Source organism: Urocitellus parryii, chromosome 9 (genome assembly GCF_045843805.1).
Source record: "Urocitellus parryii isolate mUroPar1 chromosome 9, mUroPar1.hap1, whole genome shotgun sequence".
NCBI classification, from domain to species: Eukaryota; Metazoa; Chordata; class Mammalia; order Rodentia; family Sciuridae; genus Urocitellus; species Urocitellus parryii.
The window spans coordinates 114,857,622-114,879,991 of NC_135539.1; the positions used below are offsets into that span (position 1 = coordinate 114,857,622).

The following is a 22,370-nucleotide window of genomic DNA, read 5'->3' on the forward strand; positions in this document are numbered from 1 at the left end:
TGGTTCCCCAGGCTGCAGCCACTCTTTCCTCCCTTGTGTTTTGTGGACCTGATCAACCCATCCCGTCTCCTCTCCCCAACCTCCAGCTCTGAGGGAGCTGCTGCCTTCTGGACTGCCCCTGCCCAGACCTCCCCTCGGCCCACCAGCTCATCCTCCTGCTCTCCTCTTCAGAGTCCTTCCAAACACCTCCCAGGATGCCATCACGTCCCTCTGACATTTTCATTCTGGTACTTACCGCTCTGCGACGTTTTCCTCATCTCTGATGATCTTTCTTTTTACTAGAAGAGAATCTCCAGTACTCAAGAATGTTTATTACTTTATCTCCAGCTTCTAACACCATTTCTGGAACACAGTGAATGCCTAAAATATGCTCATTGAGTGATCGAATGAGACTGCTCTCTAGCCCTTTATAGACTCTGCTCTTAGCTGTCTGAGGAGTATTTTCACCGAGAACCAATAAATCAAGTCCTCGGTTGCATTTCCTATATCAGCTTAAATCAAAATTCATTCCTTTCACAAGCATGCCCAAGCTCTCAGCTGAGGCTGTGGATGGACATAAGTGAGATTTGACCCCAGACTCCAGGCTTGATCTTCTGCAGTGGACGGAATCTAGAATCAGGGAGAAGGCATGCCATCGAAGTATGATAATTCTGGATGAAATGAGCCATAAGCAATGAAAAAGAAGCAAACCAGACATTTCAAAGGAAGGAGAAAGGCTGTCTGGTTGCTGACAGTAGGGGTTAAAGCCTTAGGGTGTCAGCACAAAGCCTGAGCCCTGAGTGAGGGTCAGGCCTCAGTGTAGTCTCAGGTAGTCAGACTGGAGACTCAGAGCTAGGACTCCCAGGGCACATCCAGCCTGGAGGGGTGCATCCAGGAGGGAAGCAGCCCAAGGTAAGGATACAGAGAGCTTTAGGCAGGTTCCAGGACTGCACTTGGCCTCAGGAGAGAGCGAGCCTGGGGAAGGGGGGTTGGCATGACCCAGGCAGCAGGTGCAGCCCGTCAGGAGCTGGTGCTCGTGGGGGCCTCTCCTGTGGGCATGAGGGGGTTAACCTTGTTTTTCTCTGAGAGGCTCAGTAGGAGCAGATTTCTCTTTTCTTCAAGTGTGAAATCTAAGCAGGTCAACAGGCCTGGATTTCTCAACAGCAGGAAATGAAGCAACCATTTTTTTTTTTTTTTTTTTGAGAAAACAACCCGCCTTGAGGGAGGGCAAAGCCCCAGACTGTGGTCATTTTTCTGTCACATTAATCCTGGTTTTAGTAAACAGTTCTCCGAAGGAGGCTAGCCCGACTGAGAAGGGGTGGGCCTGGGTGTCTAGTCGTGGGGACAGACGGAAATGAGGATGGGCAGGTGGCCAGAGAGTGGGAGTTGCAGGGGGAAGAAGACCAGGCTGTGTGGGGACAATGGAAACTGGACTTGCTGGGGGAGGGGAAAGGAAGGTCCATCTTGGTGCCCGGGGACTCAGGGGGTCCTGAGGGAGGAAGCCACATATGGAATTGTTCCCAGCCTCTACACTCTTGGTTTCCGTCTTTCTGAGGCCCCTGACCCCTGCCACAGACTTGCCCATACTCTCAGTTTTCAGGACCAGGGGCCACAGAAATTTCTTCTAGATCCTTCTCTATAAATACTTGACCATGTCGTAATGTTATTATGGACTCATACTATTGCCTCCTTGCATGGAGGGTGAACCCTTAGGGGTAAGACATTGTACACCCAGATACCCAGATGCTCAGCACACGGAAGGGGGCCTGCAGGAGCTGTATATGGGGAGTTGAAAGAAGCAGCCGCAGTCACACCTCCTCAGTCTCCTCCACCTGGTCTCTAAACGTCAGAAGACCTCAGACTTGGGCCTGGGCCTAGGCCCCTCCTTTCTCAATGAGCTCATGGCTTCCACAGTTTTAAATAGTATCTTTATGCTAATGAGTCCTACATTTATCTACCTCCTGCCTCCAGCTTCCTTTTGAGCTCCAGAGCTCAGGTGAAACCGGAGCAATTCACCTTGAATACGCCCCAAACGGACCCAGGACAATAAAACCCACCCCCGGCACAGGTGCTCTGCTCTAGGAAGTTCCCCAACCTGTCCCCGTTGCGAAAGGTAGGACCCCAAGATGGTTCCTTGCTCCTCTTCTTCTCCTCTCACCAGTAAGTTGGTTGACTTTCCCTCCAGTGACCGTCTACAGCCTGCCCCCTCCTCTTCACTTCCGTCCCATGGGCCTGGTGCAGGCCACCTTATCTCTTGTCTGGACCTCATGAATAGCTACTCCTAGCTGAGCATGGTGGCTCGTACCTATAGTCCCAGTGACTCGGGAGGATGAGGCAAGACGTTCCTTTTAGCCCATGAATTTGAGGCCAGTCTGGGCAACATAGCAAGACCCCGTCTCAAACAAATAAAAACAAACAAAAACAAAAAAAACCAGCTATTCATACCATGGCCTCTTTCATCTGCCTCCCTCTATGTCTGTTTGCCACAAAACAGCAAGAGTGACTTTCCAAAACGTATGTCCCATCCTGTACCCTGCTTAAATGTTCAGGGAGATTCAGTCACACATAGAATAAGATCCCTCAGTGGGGCTGGGGCTGTAGCTCAGTGGTGGAGCAACTGTCTAGCATGTACGAGGCCCTGGGTTCGAACCACAGCACTATATACAATAAATAAATAAAAGTATTGTGTCCATCTATAACTAAAAAGATCCCTCAGTGATTAACAAGGGCCCCCTGAGCCAGACCCTGCCACTCTCTGCACCCCGCCTGTTGCCTCTCTCTGCCTGACTCATCTACTCTAGCCACATTGCTTGGCCCACCCTGGGACCTTGCACGTGGTTTCCTCCATTTAGATGATTCCCACTTCTTGGCCTGCCTCGCTCCCCCTCATCAGACTTCAGCTTAAGCCTACTTCCCTGACCCTCCAGACTAAAGCAGGTCCTCCTGCCCTCTTCTCACCAGACACGGCATAGCCCAGCATCTGGTACCTAATGGGGACTCAGTAACCCTTTCCTGGAAGAATCTGTGTGGCAGCCCTTGGTCTCAGGCAGCTCTAAGAACATTTTTTCTCCTTTTTTTTTTTTTATGGCAGCAGGCATTTATCCACCTCCTCCCTTATTTTTAAATTTTCTGAAAACTACCCACACCAACACCGTATTGTGGTATTTCTTTCTCCTCCTGAACTAGTTGCAGAACTGGACAGAGGCTGGCGACCCACTTCCTACCTGTCCCTTTCAGTTTTGGGGTTTAAGCACCAGGCACTGCAGGGAAACAGAAGGAAGAATGGAAGATAATTGACCAGAAGAGGCAGAGTCCAGAGACCCACCGATTTCCTACCGTCACGGTCCTTGATCTATAGTTAGCTCCTGACTTCCTTTCTTGGCAAGATCTCTACAGTTATCTGGGACAGTAGCGATTTCAACTCTTGAGTTCCATTGTCTGACTGGGCCTTGTGAATCTCGCTACAATATGGTCTTTCTGTCCCTCTTCTCCTCCTCTATCTTCCCCACGAGGGCAGCCTTTCTTACGCAACCCCCTTGTTCAGTGTGGAAAGAACCGAGTCTGGCTCAAGTCTTGTTCTACCACGTGAGATCTGCATGGCTTTGGGCAAGTTCTTAGTCTTCTCCAAGTTAAGTTTGTTGTTCCTGAGAAAGAGAAACGACCCATATTTCCATTCCAGGATGCAGCATGAGGTGCTGGCATAATACGTGTCCATCACTTTATACCACTCCTGACTGGTTCTAGTCCCCCAAATGAGAAGACTTGAATATTTCCCAGAAATGTGATTCCTAAGCAAAAGCAGTTTGACCCGAGTTTAGCTATGCTGTAGTCTGAGGATATGTAGTGGATAGGAGGAGCACGGGAAGGAGTTGCTGTTTTCCACCCCAAAGAGGCGTTACTAATGTAAACATGATAATTGTGGCCATTTGGGATTTTTCCCTTTAAATACTTGTTCTTTGTATTTGAAACTAGTTCCATCTGAAAGCCGACTGACTCCTTATGTTCACACTTTGTGAGTGAATGTTTTCTTTCCTTTTCTAAATGCACTAGTCCCTGGTCCTCCTCTGACATCTTATTTCTTAGCTATGGGCCACCTGGCACCTACCAATGCAGTCTACAGACACATGGAACCCACAGTGCACCCTTCTATGTTTGGGCCCCGGGAAGCCCTGCTCACCCTCCTCTCACTCCTCTGAGGAGAGCTCATGCAATGATTTTCAAGTCTGCTCCTGGTGATGGCTCTGGTGGCACATGGCCAAGGGGCCCACGTGGGTAGCATCAAGAGTGGAATCTGGGCTTGAGGCAATGTCCAGGCTTTAAGTGACTTCCATCAGGGGCAGCAGGCCAGGTTTCTGGAATCTGATTCCCCTGAGTAGTCTTTATGGGTGAATGTATTTTTCTGAGAATTCTGATATTTCCTGGCATCTGAGAATACAAGGTTAAAAGTTCGTTTGGTGTCTTTAGGATAATTCATAGAATTCTCTGCATTACAGGGGCTTCCTTTTATTCTCAGCTCAGAGCTTCCTTCCTCAGCCCAAAGTTCTCATTTTTAAAGTCCCTGTGGTCCCAATAGCTGTCGATAGCTACAGAGATGAAATTCCTGTACCAAAGATGAAAGGAGACAAATCAGCTTTTATTTAATTTCCCTAATCAAATGATTCAAGCAGTAATGTCCCTTTGGATTTTTTTTTTTAAATATAAGGTTAAAAAGGAGACATTGTGTTAGGAAGCATTAGGGATATTAAGGAATTGTCTTGCTAAATTAAAAGGAAAATCTCCAAATTACTCAGATGCTCAAGTGATACTTCCCTCCAAAAGACCTGATGGTGTTTCTGCTGTCATGTATAACTAAGTAGAACTAAGATAAAATAAAAGACCTAATGGTGTTTAATAATACGCCTTCACTAATCAAGTATTGGGGTTTTCTTGGGGTTAGAATACACCTGTTGGGGATCAAACCCAAGGCCCTGGACATGCTGGCCAAGTGGTCTAGCACTGAGTGACAGTCCAGGCCTGGATCAACCTTCTGAACAGATGCAGGTGGTGCCCACTTCTGCCTTAGATTCTTTTGCTCCATCGGAGCTCCTTCAAAAGGCACAGGAAGTGATAAAATTACCTCTTCTCCAAAAATGAAATGACTTTGAGCAAATCAATTGATAGAATTGATCATTTCTGGAGGGAATCATGTATGTGGAAGATAAAAGGGTCTTATGTTAATTGAGAAGAGGTTCTATAAACAACCAGAGCTCAATTTCAACTCTTGGTGTAAATCATTTGTGCAAATGATATAAAGAATCTAATACTAATGATTGTAGAAAGGAATATAATGCGAATGAATAAATTCATCAATGTCCAGCCAACTTTATTAAACTAATTTGACTTATGTCATTGCTTTTTTCTTTCTTTCTTTTAGAGGAGGGAAAGTTTATTCAGAGGTCTCAGTCTGTAGATGGCTGACTCCATTCCTTGGGGCCTGAGTGAGGCAGAACATCAAGGGGAAGGATGTGGCAGAGGAAAGCGGCTCAGGACATGGCACCAGGGAGCAGACCATTGTTCCTTTTAAACTCATTATTTGTAGCTATTTTAAACCCCAGATAATAAAGTTTAGGTCTCTTTAGGCCACCTGAACTTATGGTACAACTTCAAATTTGTCTTTTATTATTTTCTCTTATGTTTTGGCTTACCAAGAACATTTTTAGTTTTAAGACAAAATTATTCCATTTTCCCTTTCATAAACAAAACATTGATTATCTTGCATACGTACGTGCCCACCTTTCTAGAAAAAATTCAGTATATGTACTAACGTAATCCAGAGGTTTCTGTAGAAGCTATCCAGCCTATTACTGGTCCCTCTGCTATATGTTATTAAGTAACAGCAGGGGTATTTTAGAACTACGTCACTCAAATATCCAAACATTATTAATTATTTACCCAAACAAATGTTAGTTTAAATTCTTAAAGTTAACTAAAGATCTGAAAATCTCAATTTTTTTCTCAGCAGTGGGGATTGAACCCAGAGCTATTACTGAGCTATCACTGAGCTACATCTCAGCCCTTTTTAAAATGTTTTTCCTTTTGAGACAGCATCCGAGTCTCAGAGGCTGGCGATCCTGCTGCCTCAATCTCCTAAATAGCTGGGATTGTGAGCATGCACCACAGTGCCTATCTTAGAAATTACAATTTTAGGGCTGGAGTTGTAGCACAGTGGTAGAGTGCTGGCCTAGCATGTATGAGCCACTGGGATCAAACCTCAGCACCACATATAAGTAAGTAAATAGATAGATAAATGTCCATCAACAATTAAAAATATATATATAAAAAGAAATTATAATTTTTGCTGACATATTAAGTCCATGTGATCTTTAGTATTATTAAAAATGTGTCTCTTATATAAGATATTGATTATGATAATTAATTTAGCTGTATAGTTTATTTTGAAATTTAAAAATGTCTAATAAATTAGTGTTAGGTTATCTGATCAGCAAAAATAGTAAGTGAAATTTAGGCAATTCAAAATAATTGAGCTTTTCATGACAAAATAAAGAGTTGTATAAACTAGAACTTGGTGCTCACATCGGCAGGTGATAAAATCAAGAAGGCATAAATAGACTTGTTTTTAAACCAAAATTATTAAATCAGTTTAATTTTTCCAAACAGTCATCTCAGTTACAAATATATAAATATTTCTTCTTATACAATTACACATTAATTGAGATGTTTGCTTCTTTGTTTTTAAATACTGGGGTTTGAACGCAGGGGACCCTTGACCACTGAGCTACATCCCCAGCCCTTTAAAACACTTTTTTGTTTACCTTTATTTTATTTTTTTGTGGTGCTGATGATCGAACCCAGTGCCTCACACATGTGAGGCAAGCAGTCCACCACTGAGCTACAGCCCCAGCCCCACATTTTTTATTTTGAGACAGGGTCTGCTTAAGATGCTGAGACTGGACTTGCGATCCTCCTGCCTCAGCCTCCCAAGTCATCAAGAGTCACTTCCACACCTGACTCAAAACTCTGAAATTGTTTAGCAATCCCGTTTTGCTCTTATCATGTAACCTAGTCACCAAGTTCATTAATTAAATCTGCAGTCAAAAGCCTTATCCTTTCCCAGCCCCAAATTATAGTTTTAGCAAGAAAAATAATTTTTATTTTTAAATCAAAAGATTTAAAGAATGAAAATGGGAAAAAATGTTTTAGAAATTTAATTTTTTTTTACATTTGTGTAAGTACTTAAATGATAATACCACATTTGGAAAAAAGGCCATTTGGAACAACAGGAGTATATTCTATTACATTTTTTAAAATTTTGTAATATGATTCATTACTGCATTCTGTCTGGCATGTTTTTATATTTTAACAAAAATTCTTTTTTAGAAAAAGTTAATCTTTTTATTAATTATTGCTGTTTATTGCTATATGTTTCAAAAATATTATTTATAAATATTTCTTTTTTCTTACCTTTTAATATTTATGTATATGCATATCTTATATCATCTTACATCTCAAATTTTACCTTGCCCAAACTTAGGCCCCATATTCAGAATAGTAGGACTTTAAAGATGCTTTTTTGCAGCAAACGAGAGATGTTTTATTTTATTTTATGTTGCAGTGCTGGGGGTCAGGGCCTCATGCATGCTGGGTAAGCCTCTACCACTGAGCTGCAACAGATTGTTTAGATGGCCATGGGTAACACGGAGATTTATTCTTTTACCTTATAAAAGGAGAGAGATTTAAAAATAACCAGCTATATTTGACATTCTTCAAATGATTGATTAGCTCAACACAATTATAAATGCCATCCTATTTATGAAGAAACATTCAGCTTTACCAAGTATTTATAAGCAAAATGTATTAACTTAAATATCTCAACGATTCTATTGAAAAATAGTCATACTCACATTTCACTTTGAAAAGAAACGTTTTACGTTCATGTGCAAAGACTGACACAATAATTTTCAAGATGTTCATTCATTTAAATTTTGTCTCTAGGCTTTAAAAACAGTTGGTTGGATTCTGACTGGGAGACAATGAAGGCCCTGGAGATTTATTAGTGTCCTCTTTCCCTCACACAAATTGACTGCAAATTATACCTTAGTAAAAGACTCCACTCTCCTCCATTCTTATGGATTAACTAGAACCATTTAATCTCATTATACACAGATGACATTTCTTTTTGCCTGGCATCGACTCCAGGCTAAAGATCAGGAATGCAGTCTTCTGGAAGAAATAACAACAGAACATCAACAAAGAGCTGAATCTGGTGTCTTGACTCTAGTATACCAGGATATGCACCCCGGGTCCGGGTTGCCCTGTGAGCTGACCGTGGACCTTCGATTGAACCTTACGAAAGAATACCTTACGCAAGACCAAGTGACTGAGTCAGACTCTCTAGAATGGTTTAGTCTGGACTCTGAGAACAAAATTCAGCAAATTGTGGCTCTTAGGACAAATCCAATTGGCTGTCAGGTTTTTTACTTTTATTTTTTTTTATTTTTTATTTTTTTTTTAAGAGAGAGTGAGAGAGGAGAGAGGGGAGAGAGAGAGAATTTTTAATATTTATTTTATTTAGTTCTCGGCGGACACAACATCTTTGTTTGTATGTGGTGCTGAGGATCGAACCCTGGCCGCACGCATGCCAGGTGAGCGCGCTACCACTTGAGCCACATCCCCAGCCCTTATTTGGTTATTTTAAATGTGGTGTTAAGGATCAAACCCAGTGTCTCACACATGCTAGGCCAGCACTCTGCCACTGAGCTACAGCCCCAGCCCTCTAGTGTTTATTTTTATACTTATAGCACATCGAAATGCCCTTTAAATGTCATTTTGTCCCAATAGAACTTTCAAATTTCAGAATTAAAAAGAAAATCCATGAGATCTTAATATAGCTTATAAATTAATATACCATCAGGATAAGAACATTAAAAACAATTAATTGTGCACATTTTTTTAATAATAACTCACATTGATTGGCCTTATTTACAAACCGATGACAACCAAGCATAAAAGGAAAGTACCTTCACAAGTTTCTTTATTTTTTGCCCAAATGCATGGTTCTATAAATTCGAAAGGGAAAATGTAACTATATAAGCTGGTGTAATTTATCCACCTCTAGATGGAACCAATGACTGTGATCACGTAAGTTATTTATATAGAAACTGTCATTTTTACTACCAGAATATAATTAGATATTGACTGTGCCAAAAATTCCATTTAATTAAATATGTGTTAAAGAAAAAAAAAAATCCAGTGACACTTACTAAAGCACGGGTAGGCAGACATTATTCAGGACCATGACAATGGGTATGGGGACCACAGCAACAGGGTCTTGCAGTGTGTGTGGAGGGGAGAGTGGGCTCTGCTCTGAATAGAGCATGATCAAGAGGGGATTTATAGCCAAGGGTCAGGGTGGGGGTCTGTGGAGGGAAATGACTTAAGGAAATGGCAGGAGAAAGGGGGATTCTGACTTGTCAGGGGGATCAGATGTTACCTGGGGGGTAGTGGAGAAGGAGAACCCTGGTTAGGTAGTGAGGACGGGGTGGGGGGTTCTTGCTAACTGACTTGGCAGGGCTTTTTGCTAAAACTGGATTTTACAAGGAAATACAGAAGGGAGGAGGTTCAGAAGCCTGACTACAGTTTAGTTAAGCAAAGAATCTTCTGTCATAGGATAAGCTCAAGGTTAAAAAAGAAAGGCCACCCTTTACATGTCAAAAGAACACCTATGAAATTTGAGAAGACACTGGTGTAGCTATATGACTTATGAAATTCCAGTCTTATGGGTTACAGGCAATTTCACTTCTTGTCAGTCCAGGAATATTAATGAACATGGAGATCTTAGAGAAAATAGTGCTGATAAGGACTTCCCATGATTATTTCACACATAAAATTCCCAACTAGGCCCAGAGATGCATACCTGTAATCCCAGCTACCCTGGAGGCTGAGGCAGGAGGCCTCCAACAAGTAGGAGGCCAGCCTGGGCATGTTAGCGAGACCCTCTCTCAAAATTTAAAAAATATTGAGAGATATTAAGAATAATATTTAAATAATATTAAAAAATATTGAGAAATGGTTGCGGGGGATGTAGCTTAATGGTAGAGTGCCACTGGGTTCAATAGCCAGTACTACAAAATAATAATTATTATTATAATTCCCAATCATAAGGGCTTTCCAGACAGAAGTTCACTGTAATGCTTTTTTAAAGTCTTTTTTTAAACTATATATTTTTTTTAATTGTTGATGGACCTTTACTTTATTCATTTATTTTTATGTGGTGCTGAGAATCGAACCCAGTGCCTCACACATGTGAGGCAAGCATTCTACCACTGAGCCACAGCCACAGCCCCACTGTAAAGCTTTAACTAGCATTTGACTCTGGTTTTGCTAACCATATTAAAAGAAAATATTTACATATGAATGGACAATACATTTATGCCAATTGAAATAAATCTTGGCCAAACAAACGAAAATATCAGTTGGATAGAACTGAGTCAGAAAATTGTTAGGCAACTTACATGGTCAAATCCATGAATCAAAGCAAGAATTTGCCCACAGGGAAGAGAGATTAGTAAAAGAAAAACCTGGCACTTTGGTCTCTTTCACTCATGACTAAGAACCACTGCAGGGAGGAGGTGGGACAACCCAAAACTGGAGAAAACCCAAAAATAACAGGTTATGCTATTAGGTGGGGTATGGACTCCAAAATCACAAGCCTTGACTATTTCTTATAAGTATGGAGTCATTGACAAAAATGGTTTTATCCTGATTTTTGCCAGCTGGCTGACTATAAGGAACACATAAGAAAGCTACAGATTTCTGCCATGAGCAAGGTAACCTTGGTCATCATTTTTTCCCTTTAAGTATTTGCTGTTCTGTTTTTGATGAGCCTGTCTTCAGGAAATGTCACTCCCCTTCACCTTTCCTAAATCATTGTTTTCTCATCCAAATATTTCTGCCTCTGAGCCTGTGACAGCATCTACTCTGGGCAGACTCCAAGATGGAGCTGAAGATTTAGAAATGAATTTCAATTCCTACTTGGCAGCTACTCCCCACTTGGAAGGAGAGAACTCTATGCAGAAAAGAGACCTCCCTGCTCAGGTATTTGGGGGAGCATTAACTCTACCTGTTTGCAATGACACCCCTTGCAAGAGGAAGAGAGCCTCAAAATGATTATGCCTGGGAAGCCATGTCAGGGGTCCCGGGAACATGTCCTGTGAGGGGTGGCAATGTCCACCTACAAGTTCCTTCCTGATCCTGCATCAAGCACCGTGCCCCACGCTTGGCGTCTCAACCTCTCTTGAAATCTTCCATGACAGTCTCTTCCTGCCCAAGACTTTTTCTATTCCTCCTGCCACACACACACCAAAAAAAAAAAAAAAAAAAAAAATGGAGTGGGGGTATGATTAGAGCTGGGCTGGGCTGGGTATTAGTGAGCGAGGCAGGAAGCATCTGACAGCCCCAGAGGAGTCCACCCTCTCCAGAGGAGTGGCCAAGCTTCAGTCTGAAGGATGAGGAGGATAAACTGGCTGAAGAAGGGCAGGTCCTGGGGGCATCTCCAGGGCTGCCTGCATGAGTGCAGGTGTCCCCCACAGGACACTGTCTGCGGTGCAAGCTCTTCTCAGTGATGTCTGCAGAGCAAACAGCCTTGGAGATGGAAACAGTATCTCCCTCTGGAGTTATTTCCTGTCTACAATAATAAAGATAATATCTCTTTCCAAAGTCAAGGTGAGGCAGGCTTCCTGCTCGCTGTAGATCTAAGTTCCTTAAACTCTGGGTTCCTCTGCTGTCACGGAACCGCTGCAAGCACAGCATCCTCCCGGCTGCTCCAGCGTCACGCTCATGGGACTTGGGGGCCAAGGGCAAGTGGCCCAAACATGAAGTTCATCTGCTTGCTCTGCCAAAGGATTAAAAAGTCCTTTGTCCCTGGAGTAGAATCTGTCAGCATTCATAAAACGGTGGCTGCCTATTTCATTAATTTGCAAGAAGCATAAAATCTCAGGCCCTTCATAGTTATGCACAGGCAAGTTGATGGTATACACAAAGGCCCTGTGGTGGGAGAAAGAAGAAAAAGCACACGGCTTGAGAAGGAGCCATGCTTGGAGGAGTACGGGGGTGAGGGGAGTATGGCTTGAGATGAGGTAGCAGGTGATATACAATGGGACCCTTGGCCAGTCCTGCTGTGGCAGGCCAAGGAGTGTCTGGACCCTTGGTTGTGACAATGCTATTTCCATGGAGAATTGTGAAATTAACAAACTGAGCCCGAAGGCTCACAGGACAACAGGCGTGGCCAATGAAACATATGAGATGATTTTTAACAAAAGCAGAGAGTAATGGTAGGCGATGCTCTTTTCCCATCCTATTCTCTGTGGGGGAAATGTCTGCCTGCCCAGTCTGCTGTATACTATCTCCATCAGAGATGCAAGGAAGTCCCCCCGTCCGTGCTTCCAAAAGAACAGGGAAAACTTCTCATGGTCTGTCATTGCTGTCAATCATCAGTACAAAAGAAGCCAGTCACCTTAAAGGAAGAGGTGGTGACTTTTTAATACTCACCAAGTACCATGCAGAACATCCACTGCTAATGGACTCTTCTTACAGCAAATGGGAGGGGCTGTTGGAGTTTCCGAGGGGGAGAAAGGAGAGGCAGGGATGGGGAGAGGCCTCTCCCCGGGAAGCTGCGGGGCCAAGTGGATGGCATTTGACAATTACCTAAAGGTATGGTAAAAATAGAGGGACTTGGTTGGGAAGCTCTCGGACCCATTCTGACTCTTAGAGTTCTGAACTCTTCTCCACTGGCTGCCTATTAACAAGTGCTAGCCTGCAAAGAGTGCAGTTGTCTTCCAACTTTGACCAAAAAAAAACAGGGGCTGAACCATGCAGAGCCTCACTAAGCAGTGAGTGTTGTGGTTGTGTTCTGTTTTGTTCTGGGTGGCTCGGGTGTGGAAATCAGGCCCTGGGGCATGCTAACACAGCATCTGACTACCCAGCTACACTTGTTCTTTTGCTGAAAGTGATGGGAAGTCACTGAAGGATTTAGAGAGGGGCCGCCTCACTGGGCTGGGATTTCAAAAGCATCACTGAGAGAGGAGCAGAGATGATTGATTCTCTGCGAGTCTCTGAGCCGCTGCTCCTGGGGGACATCACGAGTGGCCCACAGTTACTCCCGTGCTTACCCCATAGTACTTCCCGCAGGCTTACAAAGGCCCTTGGCAGACATCACTGTTGGCATTTCAGAAAGGGAAAAAAAAAAACAAAAACTAGTGTCAGGGCTCAGAGCATTCTCAGAAATGTCTCTCTTCTCTCCTGGCTCCCCCATTCAACAAACAGCATATAAACTGCTTAAAAGGAAGAGGTGGGGGACCCCCTCCCCACCTACTCTCAAGACTTTCTGGCCTTGGCCTAGACTTGGGCCAGCTGTGGGTACAGCCAGGAGACAGAGAGTTTGAGGGGGGAGGCCAGGCAAGATGATAATACAGCCTTGTTCTGCTGCCGAGGCTCACACAATGCAGTTGTGCCCTGTTTCAACCTGGCCAAGGGCCTGGTCAGAGGTAGAAGCTGCCAGAAGAGCTCGGAAACTGCTGGAAAGAAGCGAGTTGTGGCAGGATAACAGGAAGAAGGCTTTGGAAAGGCAGCTGAGTCACACCCTGGGAACCCCCAGTCATGTCCAGGGTGGCTCTTCTGTTGGCAGGTGCATCTTGAAGAACTGGTGCAAAGTTTTCAAAAGTCCACAGTTTCTCAATCTTCCTCTGGTGGCCGGCAGGCTCCCCCACCCCCACTCAGGGGCCTGATGCTTCCGTCATTGATACAAGCTTAGTTCCTGTAAAGGGGGTGGTTTGGGGGTGTGGGGAGTAGAGTGGGACCAGTATAAATAGGAAGTGTGAATCCTGGGAAAGAGGCTCTGTCTGGGCAGCTGGGCACCAGGAGCTGCTGAGCACTGGGAAGAGGCCACCCCTGTCCTTCTCTGCTGCAGCCAGGATGGGTCTGAGGGTGGTTCAGACAGGTCTCTGGTCCAGCCAAGGGGGATTGGATCAAGTGGGGATTGTGGGTTTTCGGGTGGGAGGGCCCAGACATCCCACAGAGCCATGGCACAGGGTCCCAGCCTCCTGTCTCTGGGGTAGGGGAGACCAGCAGGGACAAAGCAGAGCCGGGAGTGGGGGGGGGGATCGAGGGTGGAGGCTTATGGTAGGGCCATGGTGGTCTGGGGAGGGGGCAGGATGCACTTGCAGGGAGTCTGACCCTGGATTTCCCTTCAGGCTTTGCGGTCCTGGTGCTGCTGCAGTGCTGTAAGTACCCGCCCCCACCCCACCCCTACCTTGTGTCCTAGCATTTGGTGAAGGTGTAGCACCCATGAGAAGGAGGTCTTGGGCCAGAGAACATTCTTGCAGTTTCTTCAGTGACCCCAAAGGCTTAGAACTATTTGCATTCTTTAATCCAAGGGGCTGGGGTTATGGATATGTACTATTTACTCTTCAATAGATTTGAACTTTTTCAAAACAACAAACTTTAAAAAGCTCATGTTCAGTGACTAGGAGACCGAGGGACCCACCACTGTCAGGGGCCCAGGGACTACGTGGACAAGCGATGCCCACTGTCTTCCATAACCAAAATGCCAGAAAGGACATCATTTGCTGTAAGGGGAATTAGAATGAGAGGATATTGTGATATTGTACACCAGTTTGGGGACCGCCCTTCTGGGTGGGTTACAATTAGGGCCACTTCCATCTGGACAGAGAGAAGAGACAGTCAGAGCCCCTTTGGGATTAAAGACCTCATGGAGGGTCCTGGCAGGAAGGCCAGGGTGTCTTCTGACACTGGCTGTCTCGAGCCGGGTCCCTGCCCTCCCTCAAAGCCACTGCTTCCAGGAAGCCTGGACCTGCCCTGCACAGGAGGCCTGTTTCATCTTGACCTCCACGAGGCCTGTTTCTGCCTGCAGTGTGATCTTGTGCTGCACTTGACCTGTTCCAAGTGCCTTCAGAACGGGCCTCATTTTTATCACTTAGGGAACCCCCCAGAGGCAGGGGCGTGCACCAGCTCTTTTATGTCAGAATTTTCATTCTGCTCAGGATTCTGGCCCATTCCCCCCACCCATTCCCACGCCCCACTGGTGCTCAACTCTGAGCTCAACCGGAGTGTCTCTGGCTAAATCCCAGCCCAGGTCCCACCCTAAATTTCTCCTTCAGGCTTTGCATACAAACTGGTCTGCTACTACACGAACTGGTCCCAGTACCGGGAAGGTGACGGGAGCTGCTTCCCAGATGCCATTGGCCCCTCCCTCTGCACCCACATCATCTACAGCTTTGCCAACATAAGCAACAATGAGATTGACATCTTCGAATGGAACGACGAGGCACTCTATGGCATGTTGAACGCACTCAAAATCAGGTTGGCCAGGACGGGAGGAAGATGGTGGAGTAGCGGGGCTGGCTCCAGGGTAGGGCTACTTGCTCAAGAGAATGGTGAAGGCCCCCAGGACCACCTCCAGATGGAGAGCCGAGGTCCTCAGCTGCAGTGGGTGGAGGTGTGAAGGTGGGGTTGGGCAGTGTTTGGGTGATGACGGGCAGACTGTAGCTCCCCTGGGAAAGGGCCTTCTCTCTCCCCTAGGGGTGCCTATCCAGGGAGCTTGGAAAGTGCTTGTGACCCTACTTGGCCATTCTCTGGCTTCTCCACCAGGGGCAACGAGAAGGGAGAGCATTATCTCAGAGTAATGGCCACCAAGTCTATGACCTCTAGCCTATAATCCCAGCATCTTGGGAGGCGGAGGCAGGAGGATCACAAATTCAAAGCTAGCCTCAGCAATTTAGCAAGGCCCTAAGCAACTCAGTGAGACCCTGTCTCTAAATAATGTTTTTAAATAGGACTGGGGATGTGGATCAGTGATTAAATGCCCCTGGGCTCAATCCCTGGTACCAAAAAACAAAACATAAAAGAATATTGAGTCTCAGGGGCAGGAGGTCATCAGAGGCCCAGTGCAGCCCCCCACTCAAAGATAGAGCTCCACTACAGCCACCGAGACACAGAGGTCCTCAGTGTCACCAACATTTCATTCCACCCCATCATCCCTCCTCTTTGCCCCACAGGAACCCCAAACTGAAGACCCTTCTGTCTGTTGGAGGATGGAACTTTGGCTCTCAAAGGTAGGACCTACTACTGGAGCATGAGGAAGGGATGGGAGTGGGGAGGCCTGGCTCTCTCCACCCACTATGGGGGGGGGGTACAGTGGTCCCAGGCTGGTTAGGCAGAGAGGCCTAAATGGTTGTCAGAGACCTGCCTCATGTATAGCCAAGAAACCAGAGCCCAGAGAGGGAGAGGGACTTACCAGAAGTCACACAGCAAGTTCACAGCGTACCTCCTGGTTCCCTACCCATCCTCTTTTTATTACCTTTCTGACCTGAAAGCTAAGAACTTCTGGGGGCTATTGCCATGAGGGCTGGAAGGAACCTAATGCTCACAGGGTCAGGTACCCTTCCCACCACGGTCACATGTGACCCTCATGAGAGCACCAGGAGGTATTATAATGATCCCATTTTATAGATGGGGAAACTGAGACTTGGGCTGTGCCCTGTCTGAAGTGGCTGGTGAGTAAGTGGCTTGGAAACCAGGGGCACCTGGCTCTTTCTAATGCTGGAGGTGCACACTGTCCCTGCCAGGTCCTCCTAGGGCTGCATCAGTCCAGGCTCCCTGCTCCCCAGGCCCCAGGAGCCCCAGTAGAAACTGGGAGCACTTGACCTATTCATGCTGAGAACACGCTGTTGGGGGGGGGGGTGAATTTCGTCCTAGATTTTCGGAAATAGCCTCTAACGAGCAGAAGCGCCACACTTTCATCAAGTCAGTGCCGCCATTTCTGCGGGAGCATGGCTTTGATGGGCTGGAAATAGCCTGGCTGACCCCCGGACGAAGAAACAAGCAGCTTCACACCACCCTGATCAAGGTCCTGGTCAGGTTGGACGGGGTGGGGATGGGGGGCAGGTGTCAGGGGTGGAGCGGGTTAGAAGCCATCTTCCACAGAGGACCTCCTGAGGACAGGCGGGGGGACTTCAGCCTCCTGGCTAGGATCCAAGGCCCCTGAGCCCTGGAACTCTTAGAGAACAAGAAAGACTCTTTGTAACCCCAGTTGGGAGGTGGGTATGGGGTCCTAAGAGGCAGAAGGCCATGACTGAGCAGGGTACCCACCCCTCACTCCACTGTCAGTGAACATGGAGCATCCATTGTCCACAGTTCAGTCCAAAACGGATGTCCCCCGCTACCCAGCATTCACTGCAGCCAGGGGCACTCAGCTCCACCTGGGGCAGCCCAAGCACCTCCAGTTCCCAGGGACAGAGCGATGGTCCACACCACCTGATCCTAGGATCTCACAGATCGACTAAAACAAAGCACAGACTGAAAGGCAAACACGTCTGTCAACCACATCACCCACTGTTCTGATGGTCCCCCCAGGACAGGCAGTGATGGAGTGTTGTTGGGTGGGCATGGGGTTTGAGGATGAGATGGGTCCAGTTTATTAGAAAGAAGATGGGTGGCCCTGAGAATGGGACCATGACGGGCCTCTGAGCCCTGAGCAGATAGGTGGTCCCAGCAGATAGGGAAGGTCCATGAGGTGCCGAGAGAGCCTGGCCTCCCTCCACAAGTCTCCCCCTCCTGCCGCCTGGGTCTCTTTCACTCACCCACCCATCTCCCATCCAGGAGTTGAAGGCCGAATTTGCACAGGAAGCCCAGTCCGGAGCACAAGAGCTCCTGCTCAGCGCAGCTGTGTCCCCAGGGAAGATTGACATTGACAGCGGCTATGACATCGCCCAGATATCCCAGTGAGTCCCCTGCCCAGACAGCCCCCGGAGGCCTCCGCCCACACCACTGCTTCCTCTACCCTAGAATTCAATGAAGACCCAGTTGACCAGGCTTCTAGACCCGGTTCCTCCCAAATCTGGATATGTGAACTTGAACCTTCCCACCCTGTGCTTCAGTGTCCCCATCTGTCAAATGGAACATGAGTTCTGACCTTCTTTTTTTCACTTGGGATATTGCTGACCAGTTGAGAGCATTCCTCTAGGTGTATTTGGGAAAGGCAATAGGAAAAAAATATGCAAAGCCACCCACCATTACAGAGTATTTTCCCGTGGCCAGCAGAGCAGGGTGCTGGGCCTGGGGGAGGAGGCCCTGCAGCAGTGAGACCCTGTGTTTCTAGAATGCTGGGGGTCTCCAGGTACCCCTGAGCCTGCGCACACAGGCGGCCCCCTTTCCTGTTGCCGCCCCTCCATCCTGCCCGCCTAGGAAGCCACGTGTGATCTCTCCCCAGAGCCCAGGCAGGACAGTGGCCAACCCAGCAGGCAAGAAAAGTGACTCTCCAGTCACTCTTAGAATCTTACAAGTGTAGACTCGGTGTCTCAAGTGATCACTTGGTGGGAAAGAGGTGGCTTTCAACAATTTGTCCCAAATTTCTGAAGCTCATATTCTTGTCATCCACTTACAGTTCCCTCACCAGCGTGCCTGCAGGGGACTTCCTCCTCCCTCCAGGGCTCCTTGGGTGGGGCCATCCTTTGTCCCCACTCTTTCTTTCCCCACTGGGCTCTTTCCCTGCTTCACCCAGATGAGCCTGGCAGGAGAGCAGAGGCTGGGGTGAGATAGAGGCCAGCCATGTGCTGGGGCGGGAGGTAACAGAGAGGACTGTTCTGGCCCTGAGTACACTCCTGGGACCCTGAGCTCACACCTTGGCATGGCCCAGGGGAGGTGGGCCAGCAGCCAGGACAGCGGTCACCAGGAACTCCTGGGCTTTGGGTTAATGGTCTGTCTGTCAACTGCCTGCTTCCCCTGATCACATCCTGCTGGGGCTTTGGCCGTGAGGCCAAGAGCTTTTCTAATTTCCCACCTCACCCTCCATCCCCTTCCTTCTAGACACCTGGATTTCATCAGCACCCTGACCTACGATTTCCATGGAGCCTGGCGCGGGTCCACAGGACATCACAGCCCCCTGTTTCGAGGCCAGAAGGATACCCATTCTTACAGATACAGCAACACTGTGGGTACCCAGGAGGAGGGAGGGAGGGGGGTCACAAAGTCCTGCCGCCTGCCAGGGCTCACCTCTCCAATCTTCAGTAGAATCCCACAAGGCAGGGGTTGTAAGACCCATTTTATAGAGGAGAACACTGAGGCCCAAATCCTTCATCCTCATGGCTGTGGGGTGGACTGAGTGAAGGTAGGGGCAGCATAAGAGAGGCTAGAGGCTAGGAGGTGGGTGTCTGTCTTCAAGCTGCCATTTGCTAGCTGTGCAGTCTGAGCCAGGCACCTGATTTCTGCATCTGTCAAATAATCATGATCCCTTCCTATGTGTAAAGGGAGCTTTTCAAGAATGGAACTTTAAAATCCGTTTTAAACTGACACCATCAGTTCCCAGAGGAATGGGGAATCCCAGACGCACCGTGCCACCGCCACCTTGCCTGTCGCAGTGCAGTGTTCATTGTAACCCTTTCAGATCCCCGCGCCACCAGCCCAGCTAACTGCTCCTCCTGTCCCCGCTCTGTCCCCACCCAGGACTACTCTGTGGGGTACCTGCTGAGGAAGGCCCCAGCCGACAAGCTGGTGATGAGCATTCCCATCTTCGGGAGGAGTTTCACTCTGTCCTCTTCCGAGACGGGCGTTGGAGCCCCCATCTCAGGGCCGGGAATACCAGGCCGATTCACCAAGGAAGAAGGGTTCCTCGCCTACTACGAGGTAACAGAATTGGGGGAGAAGCTAAGATTGTCCCAGCACTATCTACAGCCATGGGGGAGGGGGTCCTTCCACCCCACCCCCACTTTTTCTCTCGTTTGGGAATAAAATCAGATCCAGCTGACCTCACATCCCTGAGGGGAGGAAGAGAGAAGTCAGGCCCGTTGCTACCAAAAGTCTCCAGCAGCATGAGTCTGCACCACCAACCCCTGGAACATTCCTTTGGCTACAGAACTGGAGTCTTCCTTCCAGCCCAGCAAAGTGCAATGGCTAAGAGGCAGGGTCTCCAGTCTAGCTTCTGATGTTCTTGTGGCCAGGGGCCAGTACTTGGTGTGCATCCAAGCCTTCTCCATCCCTGTTTCAGATGGAGAAGGCAAGCGGTGGCACATGCCTATAATACCAGCTACTTGGGAGGCTGAGGCAGGAGGATGGCAAGTTCAAGGCCAGCCTGGGCAATGGGCATAAACTTGTCTCAAAATAAAAAGAGATGGGGATGTGGCCCAGTGCTAGAGTACGCTTGGGTTCAATCTCCAAAAAATAAAAAGATGGAGGAGCCAATCAGAATCCCTTAAAGCCCTCAGGCTATGGCAGCTGAACTGGGGGTACATTTGCATCTGTTTTACATACATTTGCATGAAGCCTACAGCTCGAAAAGCCCCTGAGAATGAGGCTGCAAGATGAAATGAGGGGCTGACAGAGACTTGGGGAGTGACTTCTCCTGGTGTCCTGCAAAGTCTCCCTGTTCTACCCATGTCCTATTCTCTGCTCAGATCTGTGAATTCCTCCATGGAGCCACGGTCCACAGAATTCCCAGCCAGCTGGTTCCCTACGCCACCAAGGGCAACCAGTGGGTGGGATACGATGACCAGGAGAGCGTCAGAAGCAAGGTAAGTTCACCAGGCCACCCCCCAGGACAAAGAGGGAGGGGGGAACCTGCTCCAAGCAGCCAGAGTCAGCCTCCTGCCCTGAGGTCTGGGCTGCTGGTGGGGGTCAGCCTCAGGTACCTGGGTCCCCTCCTCTGGGAATAGCATTTCCCCCATAGGCACTCTGCCCTGGAGAACCCAACCCTTCCCCCTCTGGACCTCCCTCCCCAGGTGCAGTACCTGAAACAGAAGCAACTGGCAGGTGCCGCGGTGTGGGCCCTGGATTTGGATGACTTCCGGGGCTCCTTCTGTGGCCAGAATCTACCCTTCCCTCTCATCAATGCCATCAAGGATGCACTCTCAGCCGCTTAGCCCTGTCTTTCTGTATACCGTGGGGTCCAAGGACACCCCACACCCTCTGACTCCTGCTGGCCGGGAGCCTGAGCACCTGCACTGCTGATCTCCCATCTGAGCCTCCGTCTTCCTCCCCACAGCCTTCGCCAAGGGCAACACCAGAGATGGGGCTGTGGGGTCAGTGAGGGTCTAGGGACCAGCACAGTGTAAGACCCAGTATCAGTTCATACCTGCTGATGAATAAAACTGCTCATAGACCCCAAGCCTGGCACAGGGGAATTCTTCAACCTGTTTACCCCCGACCCTCCTAATGAAAGGACACCATTTTGGCAAGCTCTTGCACCAAGTAGCCAAACATCCTAAGAGTCAGTTACCACACTAATTATATCCTCTGCAAAGCCCAATTTGAAACCTTCATTTAGGAACATAATCCATAATCGTATCTCCTATGCCATTTCCCTTTCCTAATTCCACAGCTGCTCAGTAAAATACAAGAGCTTAGCGGTGCATCGCACTTGCTTGGTCTGTCTTGACGGCACCCTGGACCATCGCGCGCTCACCTCCCCCTATCTTTTCTGGATTCCTCTCCCTGAGGGTTGGGAGCCCTGAGTTTGCAGAGATGAAGCCACCACGTCCTCACCACCAGGATGCAGGAAACCCCAGCAGAAGGTAGCTTCCTTAGATTCTCCTGCCTTGGGCTTCACCCAAACGTGGCTGATGGCTTTTCAGATACGAAAGCCATTGCCATCCAGACTTCCAAATTAAGTTTCTGTTGAAAGAAACCATTTCTGTTTCCTGGGGACTAGCAGACACCAGGAAGGAATGCTTTTAATCCCAGCTTTTCATCTCTCCTGGCTCCCAGGAAGGTGGTAGGAGCCCATCATAGGATGGGGTTGGAGAGCCCTGAACCCTAGACCCTCAGCTCCAGAAGGAAACACACATGTCCTCTCATGCACCTTCCCTGCCTTCCAGGGCAGGAGCCTCTCTCTGCAGGGCTTTGAAGGATGGCCTTTAGCCTCTGACATTCTCAGTGACCTGCATGTCAGTAACCCAGGGGCCCTGCTGTGCTGAAAGCCGTGTCTTTCCAAAGGATGACCTTGTCTGTAGCCCAGGGTCCTTGCAGTCCCTCCTCTCACACTCATCCCTTGACCTCTGCCTAGCTGGTCTGGGGCCGTGGTGCCAGGGCGGGCTGAGGGAATCAGATACCCAGAAGAGCAGCCAGTTTCCCATGCTTTACGAGGGGGAGATGCCCTCACCAGCCTTCTGTGAATTTCCAGGGCCCTGGAATGACTTTATCCAAAGAGAGTCCAGATACATCCTCCAAAACTAAAGAGAATTTATTCATGGATTTCCTCATGTTTGGATTATCTGTGACTTGGGATAATCACGAGTTGGTCTGATGGTTTGTGACTCTGATTTCAGGTGTAGGGAAGAAAATATTTATCTGTGGCCCTGAAATCCGAACCAAGCAGAGCAGGGCAG

General features: G+C 47.8%; 1 protein-coding gene across 1 annotated transcript; it reads left to right on the plus strand.

Moving 5' to 3' along the window:
* Positions 1 to 13,885: 13,885 nt before the first annotated feature.
* Positions 13,886 to 21,143, plus strand: Chi3l1 (chitinase 3 like 1). Its single transcript, XM_026397164.2, has 10 exons — positions 13,886 to 13,972; positions 14,226 to 14,255; positions 15,153 to 15,354; positions 16,050 to 16,106; positions 16,750 to 16,900; positions 17,653 to 17,774; positions 18,859 to 18,982; positions 19,495 to 19,674; positions 20,442 to 20,558; positions 20,766 to 21,143. The coding sequence occupies exons 1-10, from the start codon at positions 13,948 to 13,950 to the stop codon at positions 20,904 to 20,906; spliced, it is 1,149 nt and encodes a 382-aa protein (XP_026252949.2). The 5' UTR covers positions 13,886 to 13,947; the 3' UTR covers positions 20,907 to 21,143.
* The last annotated feature ends 1,227 nt before the right edge of the window (positions 21,144 to 22,370 follow it).